Below are 15,914 nucleotides of genomic sequence, written 5' to 3'. Positions count from 1 at the left end.
GAATGATGCCTGTAATCTGAAAGAGCAGATCTTGAAATGAGCCATATGCAACATGAAAATAAGTAGCCCACTAAATACAGTACAGCACATGCACTCAAAAAATCACGAGTGGAGTAGATATTGTTTTAAGCTTCTTACAGAACTGGTAAGGGATTGAGAGTTGTAGAGGAATGCTCAGTTCAGTAATCCCCTGGGCTCCACAAAGAGCGTCAGTTCAGGGTGCCTTGAGTGGTGTACGCAACTGTCTAACAGCGAACTGGGGCAGCTGAACTAGCCCGCTGTCTAAGGCTTACCTAGAGCAGAACCACCTGCCCCACAGCTCTCTTCCAGGCAGAAGTGCGGAACTACGGAGAACAGCACGATACGTTGTGGGGGTTTATTTTAATATCTTTGCCAGAACAGCCTAATGCATTTCACTGAGCATCTGAGCCAAGCACGGACACGGGACAATCTAATTCTGGGAAACGTTCCAGGTCGGTTTATAACAAGTCCTACTTCAAGATAAAGGCAGAGTGAAATTTGAATTTTTCTCCTGTTCAGATGTTTTTTTAAAAAAAGGGAACAAAGTATTCTGTGACACCAATCCTGACACGGACACACGTACTTTCTGCGAAATCCACGCCCCCGGGGAAACTCCAAATCTAGGTCCTTTTTTTACGTACATTTATAAATGTATGGATAATGAGTCAGCTTTCAAATCCCCCCTTAGTATCAGAATGAGAATTAAAGTATATCCAGGAGACAGGCACATAACTGGGAACACTGCCTTAAGCAGAACTCTGTAATTGCCTGCGTCTGTCTGCATAGTAACAGGCCTATTGCCATATGCATTACATCATTACTCCCAAGCACTTTAATACTGTAAATCACTCTGCTGGGACCGGTCATTTTGCCTTTCTATGTCTTCTGTTGTCTCTTCTTCCCTAGAAAGTCCCTGTAAATCAGGGTCTAAAGGGTACACTCCCCGGTTAAATAAAAGGCAATAATAAAAGTCCAATGTATCTTGATTTAGAGGCAGCGGGCAATGTGCAGTCAGAGGGCTGGGTAGTTAAAGCTTTATGTTGATATATAAACGGCCTTCCCCTCTGAGATTTCTTACTCAAGCATCTCCACTCATTACACGTCCACATCCACTAATCTTTATGTCTCCCAGTCCTGCTGTTCAGCGATCAGATCACTGCACACACACACACATATATATATACAAAAAATAATTAATTTAAAGGATTATTATGAGATCACCAGAATATGAGGAAAAACACTGGGCTCCAGAGTCATAAAGAGGCAATTCTCCCAATACCATCCCCACTCAGTCCTTCCCCACCGGAAAATGATCACCTCTTTCCGGCCCTTAAGAGCAGAGTTGTCAGCTCATATACCCACAGGGTCTCCTGGGTTTTGATCTAACTTTTATTAAACTGAACAATTGATCACTTTTATTCAGGCCTGTTTAAATGAAAGCAACAAGACAGCCACAGCCGTCCAAAGTCAGGCGCTAGGTTTGAACTAATTGCCAAATACTGTCCTCAGCTACAGTACCTTACACTTAAAACTTCTGTCAGGACGCTATGTCTGTGATTCATCGTGAGTCAGTGTGCTCGGGGTGTGAGCTAAGCCATCAGAATTCATGTGGTTCTCAGTAATCAGCCATCAGGGTGTGTGCAGTGCCAGAGTAATTAATAGGCTTTATTGATGATATTGTTAAGAGGCACTTACTCTTCGGAGAATCATATAAAGACTAATTAAAATGGATATAATGTGTACAGAAGCTCTAACCTCGATGCACACCAGCAAATCTCTCATTAAACCTGCTCAGAGGAAAACGGGCAACGGCCCTTGGAAGAAAAAGGATTTTTAGGGTTTTTCTGATTGTCTATTGATATTGAAATAGCATATATATCTATATCAATAGGTATATATTGATATATTGATATAGGTATATATTGATATAGCATATACATCATATATGCAGGTGGCTCCCAAACCATTAAACCGTTGCAAATTTTTTGTCTGAGGTCGTCAAAGCGAGTCACAAAACAGCCCCTTATTTTCACTGCCTTGTTCAGGTTGAGAAATCTACTGTGAATAACTCTTAGAAAACAGGTTTCTCATCTGTCCTACAGATGAAAGACAAGGCTGACAAAGAATCTTGCTCCAAAAACGTTAAATTGGCTCTCGGTTATTCACTTGATGATGACAAAGGGCATTCTTCAAAGTTAAGAAGAAATAAATTTAAAAGGGGGAAGATGACGTAAAGAAATTGAAGAAAAATAAGAATTTTATCTTTGGAGGCCCAGAGACCCCACTAAAATCTACAAAAACATACAATTCAACAGTTGAACTCCATGTTGCAATTCCCTGCATTAAGACACAAAGCCACTTCAAGGTTCTGCGGGAGAGATCTATTCTGCAGTGCAGTGGGAGATTTGATCAAACACAATCAGGACGAGCTGGCCACTGAGTGTGATAAAGGAAGTAATAGATGGCACCCAGATGGATTGTATTATATGGGGTAGCTTTTACTGCCTTTAATGAAAAACAATAACAAAACTCCTTAAAGACACTGTGGTTTCTTACACGTAAAGAAAGGGAATGACAATACACAACTTGTCCTCTATATCTTCAAGCCTTTCTAAAAAGTTCCAGGGGAAAGGCATGACTTATGGCTGAGGATTCTGGGAACTGGATCTGACCCTAGCAACTATCAAGAGTACCCCCCACCCCACACACACACATAACACCAAGCTCTTTGTTCTCTCCTCGGAAAAGGCGTCACAAGTCAGCCAGGCCTCAACGATATGGGTTGTGACAGTGTACTCACGGGCCTGCCTCGCTAGTTATTGATTATTAATCGTTTGGTGCAGGAGACAGGCTTTTCTCATCACCTCCGGTCATGCTCCCAGTCATTTGCCACCTCTTATGATGTGTGGTTTCACATTGCCTGGCTAATCCCATTTGCTGACTGAAAAGAAGGCAAACACACATGTGAAGAGTATCTCACCTCACAGGCCACACCACCCACTGGGTTCCCTTTGCGATTTCTACACTGGAAACAGGGGCCAGAGGTACAGAAGGTGCCCGTGTGTGAGAGAGAGAGAAAGAATTGTACTCTCTCATATGGGCAAAGATTATTCAGAATAGCTCAAATATAGGCTGTGGAGACTAATATATTGTGCACAGCATATAACAAATACATTACTGCCTTCTACTGTTCCATTTTTCACATTTGTGCGTAAAAACTCACTGATCTCGAAGCAGGTCTGGAAGCGGCAGTGCTTTAGATTTTTAATGCTTTCTTTTCACTGCGCAGAACTCGCAGCATGCGAGATCACTGGCAGAAAAATACAGCAAATAACAAAAAGCATTACACAAACTGAAATAGAAACAGGGAGCACAACAATGAGTAAAGCAAAAAAAATAGAAATCTGGGTTAGTGATAAAAAAGGTTCCATGCCTAAAAAGATCATCTTTGCGATTCTGACAGCACATTCTTTTTGCACTGTGACTCTTTCATAACAAAAGGCAAATCCCACTGCAGTAATCCTTATTACTTTGGGAATACACTGAAACTGGCTGTGATATGCTGGAGAAAGTCACTTTTAGGTTTGTGTAAAGGAAGTGATGTTTTGAAATGCAAGATGATGAATTACTAGGGCTCTAGGTGAAGATGATCTCGTTTATAGGAATTCAATTGTGAACATCGAAACTATATGCGATGCTGGTCATGACCATTGTTTTCTGCAGTCTTGTCATGATGTTACGTCTCTTATACAGTATATTAATGGTTTCCTGTGACTTGTATTACATGTCAGTGGTCTTCTGGAACATAAGCTAACCACAAATTCCAAACCAATGGCCCAGTGACGTGCCTGGAATCACTGTGCTTTGGCAAGTGCTGCCATTCAGGATGAACGGAGATCCCGAGTGCTTGGCCAGTAAAGACAGCAAGTGAGATGTAAGAGCAGGGGTGGCGACTCAGGTCTCCTGGCTACAATCCACTCTGGGCTTGTTTGCACAACATGGCCTCCCTAAAGTCCCCCCCTTAACTGGACAGGGGGGCTGCCAAACGTCACCCTGTGGTGGATGAAGTGGGATCCCTCCCACAAGTGTTTTGGGATTCTTTGGAACAAAAAGCACTACAGAGAAGCAAGTCGTCATTACAATAAATATCTTATCGTTCTGTGTCTTCCCTGCATTCTTAGCAGACCTTCACCATGACTTGGTGGTACTGTATGAGCTCTGAATATGATATACCAAAAATAATTTAAAAATGCAGTTGTCACAGTATGTCTTCATGAACTATTTAAAAACGAATGACAGGATATGCAAAGCATTTGACATGGAGCTGAGTGTGCAGGCGGTTTTTATTTCCTGAATTTGCTCTCTTTAGAAGATCTTATTTTTTGTCGCCATAGCACTGGTACACACCTAGAAGATAAACCTAACAGCTCCTGTTTTCCGATCACTGTGAAAGCAATGGGATTGTGCTTCTCCATGGAGGATAAACACTGATAAATCCTTAGAAACACAGCCCTGGCTTTATGCTTCAGACCTTAGCATATTCAATTCTCTACAAAACTTCACATTTACTGTTTTAGAAAGGCGTCTGGTAAGGAAGTTGGGAAGTCTTTTTAATAGCGTTCACAAAGATTGTATGTGTTCAGGTTTAGTAAGGTTTTATGATGAGGAGGCAGGCTAGTAATTAAAACCATCAAGCTGTAAAACTCGGCTTTGCCCTGGTCAGCTGCATGAATAAAAGAGGCGATGCATGTTCCACGAAGAAAAGGTCAGCGCATCCCTCACTCATGCATCACTCTTCCTCTAGGAGGCTCAGTGCTGGCCCTATCAGGCTCTGTGAATACAGTTAGCATGCTAATCTCTGCACTTTCCTGAGGTCAGAGTCCTCCGTTTGGCAGGAGAGCTCTTCCTCAAGCCGAGCTAGGAGATATCCTGTCGTTGGCCAGTCCCACTGACAGGCGCGCCCGATAAAAATAGACATCACTGCGTCAGAAATCAGAGGAATCAAACATCAGCTCTTTCCATTCATTCCTTTGTTTTCCCTGTCAGTTTTTCTTTTTGCAAACTGAACAGTTTATGTACAGTGAAGGACATGTCCTTCTGTTAAAGAACAAATGCCCTGCTAGATGCCAGATCCTGGAATGAGTGTATGTAAGTGCATTGCAAATGTAAAAACAGTACAGACTAATATAGTCTTACCACTGACTTTCAAAGAGTATAATTAAATAAGCTCAGCAGAGCAGCCTACCGTTAGGTGGGTTGTAATGTTCTGAGGCTTTAGCATTAGTAGGTGAAAATCTTTGATATTTTCTAACACACCACATGTTACAGGCAGTGTGTATATATTACCTCTTTTCAGATCTCAAAAGATCTTGTAGCAGGGCAATGAAACACCAGTTACACACTAGAGTAGCTGCCCAAGAGCTAGAAGACAGAGGTCATTCTGCACCTGCACATCAGCACTGTCTAATAAGCTTGTCCTTGTTTAAAACCCTCCAATAAGGAGATACATTTCAGGTTTCTAAAACAGTAAATGGGGCGTTTTGTAGAGAATTAAGTGTGCTAAGGTCTGTGTTTCTAAGGATTTATCAGTATTTATCCTCCATGGAGAAGCACAATCCCATTGCTTTCACAGTGAGTGGGAAACAGGAGCTGTTAGGTTGATCTTCTAAGTTTGTATCGGTACTATGGGGAAACAAAAAAAAAGATCTTCTAAAGAGAGCAAATTCAAGAAAAAAAAAACAGCCTGCACACTCAGCTCCATGTCAAATGCTTTGTACATCCTGTCTTTCATTTTTAAATAGTTCATGATGAAATACTGTCACTGCAACTAATTTGAGCCTTTGGGAAAACTTGTTTCTGAATTAACATCGTCTTGGAAAAAACTGAAAGGCAGCTAGGTGGGTTGCAAAACAGGAAACAGAAAGATGTGTCTCAATGAAAGCTTTGTCACAAACTCAGCTGGTTCCCACTGTATATAGGCAAACCCCACAGTTGTAGCTATGGGCTGAGAGAAAGAAGTTAATGATCTGCAGGACAAGATATTCAGATAGGAACCTGCCATCACAGGCATGTAACCCCATGTTTTTGATCGGGATAACCACCTGTTGTAACAGACAAATAAGTTCTGGATCCTGAGATGAAGTTTAAACAACTGGGTTTATTGCATGCAAGGAACAATAAGATCAAAGTATTGTTCGGAATATAGGTACAAAACGTCCAGTTTATATAGCAAACTTCAGACGCAAATTGTTACCTTGTTACCATGGTAATGGGGCGGGGGTCACCTGTGTTGGGACATTCCCAAGACCTTGACCCCTTTTAATGGTCGGTTTCATTTTTCCTTAGTTTGCACTTGGAATTTCTTATCAGTTAACTCCCATCCCTGCCATAACTCAAAGGTGCTTAAGCATGGAATGTCTTGTGTCACAAGAAGTCTTTGTGCAGAAAGAAATCAGTTAACCCCCTTTTCACATCTTATATCTTTCTTCACACCCAAGAATGCACATACTGTTAAGCCCTATTACAAAAAGACCAACCTGGTTGTCTCGGTATCGCAACTCTCTCCAGGTCTGCCTGCGACTGTATGACCACACCTGTTGCTGCCGATCTCCAAGGCTGTCATATTGGAACCAACCTCAGGATGATTGCTCTAACAATTCTGACTATCTTTTAAACTTCTTAAAATCTAAAATACTTCTATCTCTCTGCAACAGTACGGCGTGCTTTTCTCCCTTTTTAATCTGTGCATCCAAAGCAAACAGTAAAAGCTGCTGGTATCCTAAGGCAGAGCCTGTCTTCTGTAAGATGACTATACTGTGATGATACAGCATCTTTTCATCACATGTCTTACTAATAAAAATAGGCTTTTATGTCTTTCCTGTGGGACCTCCCACAGATGCCCAAAGATTCCTAGATAAAAAGCCAGCTATTTATTTTGATATGTACAAAAGATATTGCTTCAGGTATCATCTATCCTACTTGGACTAAGAGCTTCTTCACTGCACTGTATTAATGATCTCATGTTTTCTTCGTAACCTGTGAATATTTCTATTAAATTGCAAATTCGAATGTTTCTAGGAATTTGGTATACAGTATTTAGAAATACAATAGGAAAATGGATGTGCTGGTAAGTATGGACATGTCTTGTGGGTCACACTGGCAGATAATAGCTCAGCTGTTTAAGAGCAGAACTGCTGTATGCTCAAGAGAAGCCTGCCTGCAGTTTTCAGCTCAGCTGTCAAATGAGAAGTTTGAGTGACATCTGCTTGGGGTTGTGTCATCAGCTTTATTAAAAGAGCGTGTTAATAGAGAGGGGGGTGGATTCTGTGATTAAATTGCTTCATTCTTATCAGCTGTTATTTTAACAGCATCACACCTAATCCCTCTTTTTTTCCCTTTTAACATAAGAGCGATTCCTGTCTGATACTTTGGAAAGAGCCTGAGTTTCAGACGTTTCAGAAATCCAGTTTGAAGCCCTCTTTCTGCCTGAGTTTTTGTGGCTTTGCTCTATGGCACTGAAGGCATGAAATCGAATTCCACTGCATGTTTCATTGTTTGCTTTAAAATAATAGGACAGCAACAAGCAGCTGAAAACAGGCCTTCAGAGTTATAGCTTTCCAAAGCAAAGAACAGGGACTTATCGTTGTCCTTATCAGCCAGAGTTGTACAGAAAATAAAATGTCCTTGCAGGTGAAATGCAATTGCTTAATTTTAAACCTGTTCACAGTGCGCAGGCCTTCATGGTGCACTCATGCAACAGCACCAGCACACATCCTGCACCTTTCAGAATTTCTCATACAGGACATCCACTTACCTATCAGATCCAGGCACGTTTTAAGGAAGGCTTGTTGATTTTATCTCTCAAGGCAGTGCTGAGAGAAGCAAGTTACATGATGCCATAAAATGAGACGGAAAACCCAGAGGAACAGGCCTCCCTGCTTGCTGACAGACCATTGAGTTAGAAGAATAAACATAATCTGTAAGTATTTAACTAATTTTCAAACTGGAACCAGAGACAAATGGCAGTACCAACATCAGACCCACTCAGCACATTACACTTCATTGTCAATGTGCAGAATCATGCTGCTAACACATTCTTAACTGCGCAGTGATTATTTTTGTTGATTAAGTACATGTGTCAAACTGGTTTTGGAGGCTTTAAAACCTGTCCCACTGGAGATCTCATTTAAACCTAAAGTACACAACAGTCAGATTTGACTATTTCAAAACCTGCAAGAAAGTACTCTTTGCTCATCATTCCTAACTGGACTGAAACAGATCGCGTTGTTTACATTACCAAGGATTTTAAACATGCTGTTGTGCAAGGCAATGAGCTCAAAGCAGCAGAGTGAAATAATAAAAACGCAACTACAACGGAGACGTTACGGCATTTTATGCATCAGCCTCGGTCAGAAAAAGGAAAGAGTTTTCTTCCCCCTTAAGAAATCATCTGCTCTCTGCCCCTCACTCGACCGAACAGCCACAGCACTGTCCTCTGCGGCTCTTGAAGATTATGAATGGGGTCTATTACCACAGGCAGGGATGCAAGTATGAAGAAAAAATGAAAATAGAACGGGCTTGCTCTCTTTAATACATTCCTATTATGCTGTAATGATTTCATGTGATAAAAATATCATAAAAAAGATCCTTTTAAGAAGCGTGGAGAAGTGGGCTGGTCAAAACATTTCCCAGGGTGCACCTATATGCATAACAATGATTTTTAAAATTAATATTCCATGTGCAGTGAAAGGAGGAAAACTACAGCAGATGATAATGCCTTGTTTTATAAGAAAGAGGCAAATTAGTATGAGTAATACTTATATCCCTCCTCAGTTAGAAGGGCCATGGCTCCATCCATTCATTATCATAAAGCCACTTATTCTAGGTAGGGGTGTATCTGGAAGGAAAGAAGGAAGGAAACCATCCTGGATGTGATATGCCGGTCCATAACATGGCGCGCACACAGACACACATGATCCGGCTCACCCGGCCGGCATTTCTTTGGAAGGAGCGAGGACACGGAGGCCAGACTCCCCACAGAATGTGCTCCCACCACCACACTTACACCATGAGGTTCTGAAACAGGATCATCACACATGTACTGGATCTACGGCAAGCCAGCGTGCTGACGCCCGGAGTATGACGCTCTCTCGGTTCTGGGATTCCGAGGTCTCCTCCGATGCGTTCCGCCACCTCTAATCCTCCACCAGGACAGCAGACGCCATGGGGAACGATCATGAGGAATACAGCGTTAGCACCAAGCCAAGGCCACCAGTGCCAACGGTAATCCGGTTGGTTAGCGTCCATACTGTTGGCAAGCAAGAGACTCCCGCATAAATGAATGAGTGAGTGAGCCAGTGGGCACATCGCGCGGGTCCTTGCCCACTACGCAAATGGCAGCAGCAGGAGGATTTAAAGAACAGTCCCACTGCCGCTGGGGTGCAGCAAGTATATGCCAATACGATTTGTTTTTTTGTTATATTTCCGTGTCTCTTTCTTGCCCTGGCTAATGTCATTGTGGGACTCGGATACAGGAGGAAGAGCCCCTCCGTGCATGCTAGCAAAGCTCCCTTGTAAATAATGCAAGCCCCATTATTAGATAATTGAAAAGTCTTTGCTGGTATGTGTCCAAAAGTGCCGTTTCAGCCTCGCGTGTGTCTGTATGCGAGATCCCTGAGGAGCCAGACAGATTCTCGAATCAGTCACTGGAGAGGCTTTTGTTCACAGGCAATACGATTAAGCTTTGTACAGGGGGTTCTCTAATACAGGTCTGTTTTTAATAAAAGATAACCCCAGTGCTTTCCCTATTATGCTACTGTGTATTGTTTAAAGTGGAGTTGCTGTACAATGCGCTGCGCTCATCTGCCACATCCACAGCACATGCCTCAAGAAAAATCCAATAACATATCAGATCAGAATGAATGGTGATAAATAAATAATCTAATAAATAAAAGTTCGGCTGACAGCCTAATAAAGATGTCTTCTCCCGCAAGTCTTTCATGCAGCCTGCCTAAAGGACTTAGTCACGGCACACTACATACAAGAAGTCAGTCTTATCTTCAAAGATCATTCAGCCTTTTTTTTCCCCTTTGCTAAGACAACACGGCAAGCCATCAAAGCACTTCTGCCTGCTACATTTGCCCAACTCCAAACTGTTCAGGCTGGAGGAGCAGTTTTTTGCATTCAACCTGCATTACCAGTAGGATCAAAGGAGAGTCTTCTGAAACGCCAGTGGTATTGGTGGGAAGGGGCAGAGATGGAGTAGGCATTTATCTTGGGGAATTTCACGCCGCCTGCTCAAAGCACTGACTGCTTTCTCTCTGGTGCTTTTCCTACAGAATGCATTTTCACATGTACCATAAAGAAAAGAATGAAACCAACGCAAACATACACACACACAAACAACTATGAACTGAAAAGCTTGTGTAAAAACAAAGGTCGTGAAAAATGATCCCATTTCACCATTGGAATCATCGTTGGTGGAAAAAAGTAAAATCCCAAGAACGAATCAAAATCCCATTCAAACCTGGACAAGAGAAAGGCAGCCGAGAACAGGAAATTGCTGCTTATATGAGTTTCTTGACCCAGTGTAGCATTATCGCTAAATAAATATTCACAAGAGTTTTCAGAGCACAAAGCAATACCCATTCACTAGGATGAACCACATAATGTAACATTTCTGCATTTACAATGGTCAGTAGAGTGCAGCGGATAATGAAAGTATGCACATGGGTACTATTAACCATTTGCCTTACAACTCAATGTCTGGTGGACATAAACTAGATAAAACTACTGCATGTTCCTTTTAACTTATAAATACCCAGACAACACTATCGCATTAATGTACTCAAGCTTCGTATTACATTCTAGTGTAAGAATCGGAATTCTGCAATTGTTACACCTAGAGAGACGGGTCTACACAGAAGACCCCCCAAAAAGTATCACGAAATTGGATTGTTTTACGATAGCGCAAGTCCTGCCAGTACTAACCGTAGGGAAATCGGGTGAAAATGCATAATCAAACACGTGAATTAACGCATAGATAAAATGAAGCCAACAGGGGCAGCAAGCCTCCCACCTTGAGGTTTGGAAAGCGAGGACGGAACTGAGAGACGACACGGTAAAAACTGGATAAAATCCCCCCCACCCCGTCTCACGCACCTTTGTGCATACCGGTGAACCGATCTTTCAACACGGTGAGCTCGTAGATCTTGCCGAATTCCTCGAAGAGCGGTCGGAGGTCCTTCTCGTCCAGGTTGCGGGGGATCTGTCCTATGAAAAGCTTGATGGCATCGTGGTCCTTCATGGGAATAGTGGCACAGCTCCCGGGACTGTGGCTTAATCCGTTCACAAGCCCGTTTGTGCCTGCGCTGCCGAGTCCCGAGGTGAGACCCGAGGTGTCAGCCTGCCCGTTTGTTAACGTTGCCATCTTCACCTGGGGTAGCGGTCGTAGCAGAATAAGTAGAATTAGTAGTCGAAGTAGTAGTGATAGTATAGTTTGCGTGGTAGTAGTCGAATCAGTGGTGCTGTCGTTGGTGTAGAAGTAATATCAGTAGCGGATTAAATAAAAAAGATCGGGTAGTATTATTGTTAATATTGATAGTTTTATTTATATAAATATTTACATATATAAATACATATACTAGCTAGAAAGTAAATAGAGACGTGCGTGTGACTGTCTCTGTGGAGGTGTGTTTCTATATATATGTATAAAAGGGAGAGAATATATCTCTATTTACACCTCCGTTCCCTCGCCCGCTTATCCTGCCTTTTTATTTTTTGCATTGAAGAGACTGTATGGGTGTCCTTTCGGTTTAAACAGACTGGGATGTCTCACAACTCGCATGTGTCAGGGGAGGTAAAGGAAAAAATGATTTGAAATTCAAAAATTTCTTTCTCTCTTCCTCCCCTTCTGCGACTCAGCCTAAAAATGGTATCTTCCGCCCAAGTGCGGAGGTGGGGGGGGTGGACTATAAATTTGAAAAAGCGTCTCTCGGATCCTTTGTGTTCTGGTTTGGGTGTATTTGTGTTCTGTTTCTTTTCGCTGCAGGGACCCTCAAATAGATTTATAGCCCCAATAATCATATTTAAATGTGATGTTTTGCTATAAAACTATAATAAACCGTGGTATTATTATTATTATTATTATTATTATTATTATTATTATTATTATTATTATTATTATTATTATTGTTAATAGTAAGTTAGCCTGTCATTGTTTTGTTTTCAGTCATTCTGAAACAATTCTTCCGTTCAAACGGTCTATAATTGAGAAGAGACGCTGCTTTGGAATTTACGTAATCGTATCAGATCGAAAGGATCAAAAAACCTGCTTGATTTTTGTTTACCTTTGCTCTCTGGCATTTTTCTTTAGCGATTCGGTGGATCCCATTATACGCATTTTGTGTTCGATACTTATTTGTGTTTAGCGCTGAGCAGTGACATACGGTGACCATTGTAGACGGACAGTGCGAGATATTTCTTCTAGGGAACCAATAACACTTCTTTATTATAAAACATTTAGCCCCTTTAAAGCATTCGCCGATACATTTTGGTTTGCTATAAGACAGATGAGCCGACGTTACTGCGGACGCCCGCGCTGCTTTGCAACAGTTATGTCCCAGCGAAACAGGTTTATTTGAAGCAGGTCATACTGTAGCCTCTGTTATCTCCGTTTCAGAGCAAAAGCGAAATCTTCTCCGTAAGCCTTAAGCGTGCCAGTTCCCCCGGATGGCACACGCAGCGTGGCGGTGAAGAGTTTTATATAAACCGAATTCAAGGTGGCGATTCACATCAATGTGCATAAATGATTCCGTTTACGCGTGTAATGGGCTCCTCATTTCTTTACAAGCGTGAGTGAAGTCATGTTAAAAAAAAGTGATCTTTAGATTCTGCTTTTAACGAGTTTCGAACATGTTTATTTTGTACTGCATTCATCTACAGCAGCACGAAAGATTTTAAGACAAATTCAGCAAAATCCAGTTCTGTACTGCTGTTATGGTGGCATTGAAAAACTACGATGTATCAATCAAACGCGAAAACAAATCTTTCCATGTGGGCTATATATGAGAACGGTATTAGGTACTGATCCTGAGATTCCATTGCATCGCACTAGCAATTGGGTAAATTTGGGGTGAGTGTTAGATTAACTGAAGGAACACAATTAGGAATTTCAAATACCCACTTTGTTCCCTGTGTGCCTTTATAATTTCTGATAAATCATAGCCATGCGATGGAGTGTTGATGTAGGCTGATATTGGAGGCTTCCCCTCAGGAATCTTTCAGGAGAATGACTCGTTCCCTGCTTATTCTTAGATTGTGACCAGTTTTCTATATGTGGAAGAACCTGCAGTTAATGGAAACTGTTTCTTATACACCACCCTTTGACTTTTCCATTCCCAGAGACTAAAAACCTAAGGGTTTGCTACAGTATGTAAAATACCAAAGGAAAAACAATATATGGATTAGTTTTATCTTCTCATAACATTTTTGATCCGATGTCCTGTGACACTCCATCTGTTTAAAGCAGTCAGCAGGAAGAGATGCAGGATGTTATTGTGAGAAATATGAGTTAGGGGTCTTTCTCTTTGCCATGGCATCATTTACATACAGGTAGATTGCTCTTAACACCATTTATGACTAGATAAGACAGACAGGTGTATGTGCTCCCAATACATCTGGCTTCCCTTTTGCATTTTATTCTAATCAAGAAAGGGGGTGGTTGAGTCACATCAGTTGCTGCAGTGATGTTTTGAACATGTGGGCTGTTTGTGTGTGTGTGTGGGGGGGCTCTTTGTGATGCAGTGGCTGAAGTCTTTTTTTTTCATTACCCTCGCCTGTCTCTTGTCTGGGTGGTTCCATTTGCAGTAGAAAACAAAACCCTTCTGCAGGACAAAAGGAAAGTCTTTTGCTTTGGCTTTTCCTTAAGAGGTTTTCTATTTTTTCCCCTGGCCCTGGATATTCTGTTGGCTGTGCAGTGTGCTGTACAGCACAACTGAGAGGCTTGGCCACAATGACACAGCCTGAGTTGGTTGTTGATGTTAGCCAACACTGTGATGCCCTCCTTCCCCAATTTAGAGTGTCATGCAGTTCGGCAGACAACAATGATAACGCATTCCTAGGCTGATCTTATCAGATCTCTGCAGCTAAACAAGGCTGGGCTGGTCCCTAATAGTACAGGGAGCCTTTAAGCAAAACTAGGATGCTGCTGTACAGTGAGTGGAGCTTATGGAACCACAAGTGGCAATCTTCTCTGTGGACCAGAATCACCAAAGCAATATCCCCCCACATCTACTTGGGGACACTCTACAGGAGGGGCCTTCCTTCAGATGGGACATTCAACTGATGTCGTCACTTGGTCGGTAATGATCCCATGGCACTGGAAGTATGGGGGTGTGAACCCCAATATGGGGTTACATTCCAGTCTGCTGTTGAATAATGTGCCAGGTACTGTATGAAGTTCCCCTTTAACATCAACTGGTAAAGCAGATTCTCTCTTCTCTACCGGATCTGCTGTGTGGGGAGACTGCTGGTGCATAAGAGCTGCTGTTCATCAGCAAGGTGGGTCCTGCACTCCAGAGGTGGATGAAGTCGTACCTCCCTGTACTGTATGTGATGAGCTTTGGGATCCTTTGTGATGAAGAGTGTAAAATACTGTAAATGCAATTTATCATTAATGATATTAATTTACAACAGAGATGTTCTTTAATATGTAGAGGACTAGCTACTACTTACTGTACGAATACAGCAGATACTGACACTATTATTCCACCCTCATTATACATATGAATAAAGTCATTATAATTCTGAACAGTATAAGGATGCTGTTGCCTCACAGCTCTTGTTTGTGTGTTTAATTCAGGATGGAGTTTACATGTTAAAAGTTTACTCTTCATGTTAAAATGAGTTAATTCCAGGTGGTCCAGATGTCTCACACTTTCCAAATACATGCTGGCTAGGTGACTTGTTCCTGGGTGCATTCATGTGTTTGTCCCTTGTGATGGGCTGTCCCATCCTGGGTGTCGTCTGCTTTCTGTGGCTGCTAGGTGAAATTCTTTAGATAAAGATAATTCTATTACTACTGTAGTAGTCTTTTTGGCAATAATGCTTCCATTTTGTGTTTCTCCATGAATGAACAGCATGGTTACTGTCAATATTCAGCAATAGTTTACTTTTCATTTCTGTATATTGTAGTTCCTGTTCAATTGCTCATAATTCATAGACATATTCAATTCTTTTGACAGCTTAACATTATGAATTGTTCTTATCTTCCAGGTGAAATGGCTGGGCAGGCAGCAAAGTCCCATAGGAAAAGTGTCATAAGACATACTGAACTCTACAAAGCCACCCTCATACGCCCTGAATAGATTGCTTTACTGTGATCTGCTGTCCTTGAGGCAAACAGGGTAACTCACCCTCTAGTCTCTGCCTGAATACTAGCATTTCAATGAGTAGTCATTGCGTTTCTATACCTATCTGAAGCTATAGTGGGCAGCACCATTTTCCTTCCATATCCATATTTAAAATGAAGCATATTATATTGCAAACAGTGGTAGAAGCTTTTAGGAAATACACATGGATCTTTAAAGAAAGGTTTTCCCTACAAGTTGGGCCTAACTAGATTCACCAGTATTACAATGAGCAGCCTTCAGGATGAGTCAGATCTTAGACATAAATCCTTTAGGACAAGAAAGAGAAAACTGCTGGTGGGATGGTTCCATATCTTCAAAGATTTTGTGATCACCTAATAGAACCGCTGTGGTAATGCGGTATTACATATTGCTTTAGAAGGCACTTCTTTAATCACATTATGCATTTAAGAAATTTAACACACACTTTCAGACCCCTTGGGAGCTACTACGGTTCGACTCCAGTTTGGCATAAGGGCATTTACA

The 15,914-nt window shown here is 41.8% G+C and overlaps 1 protein-coding gene across 15 annotated transcripts in view; it reads right to left on the bottom strand.

Moving 5' to 3' along the window:
- Window positions 1–11,788, bottom strand: part of celf4 (CUGBP, Elav-like family member 4) — a 192,858-nt gene extending 181,070 nt beyond the window's left edge. For 13 of the 15 annotated variants that reach the window (XR_011189109.1, XM_069187430.1, XM_069187437.1 and 10 more), the window contains exon 1: window positions 11,182–11,788. Coding sequence is in view for 14 of the 15 variants with exons in the window: in XM_069187430.1 (XP_069043531.1) it covers window positions 11,182–11,449 (268 nt within the window). In the remaining variant the exon portion in view is untranslated. The remainder of the gene's footprint in view (window positions 1–11,181) is intronic. The other 2 variants (XM_069187443.1, XM_069187442.1) reach the window with 1 other exon arrangement.
- Window positions 11,789–15,914: the final 4,126 nt, after the last annotated feature.

This window comes from Lepisosteus oculatus, chromosome 3 (assembly GCF_040954835.1).
Source record: "Lepisosteus oculatus isolate fLepOcu1 chromosome 3, fLepOcu1.hap2, whole genome shotgun sequence".
In the NCBI taxonomy this organism is placed as follows: Eukaryota; Metazoa; Chordata; class Actinopteri; order Semionotiformes; family Lepisosteidae; genus Lepisosteus; species Lepisosteus oculatus.
This window is presented reverse-complemented; position numbering and strand designations above follow the sequence as displayed.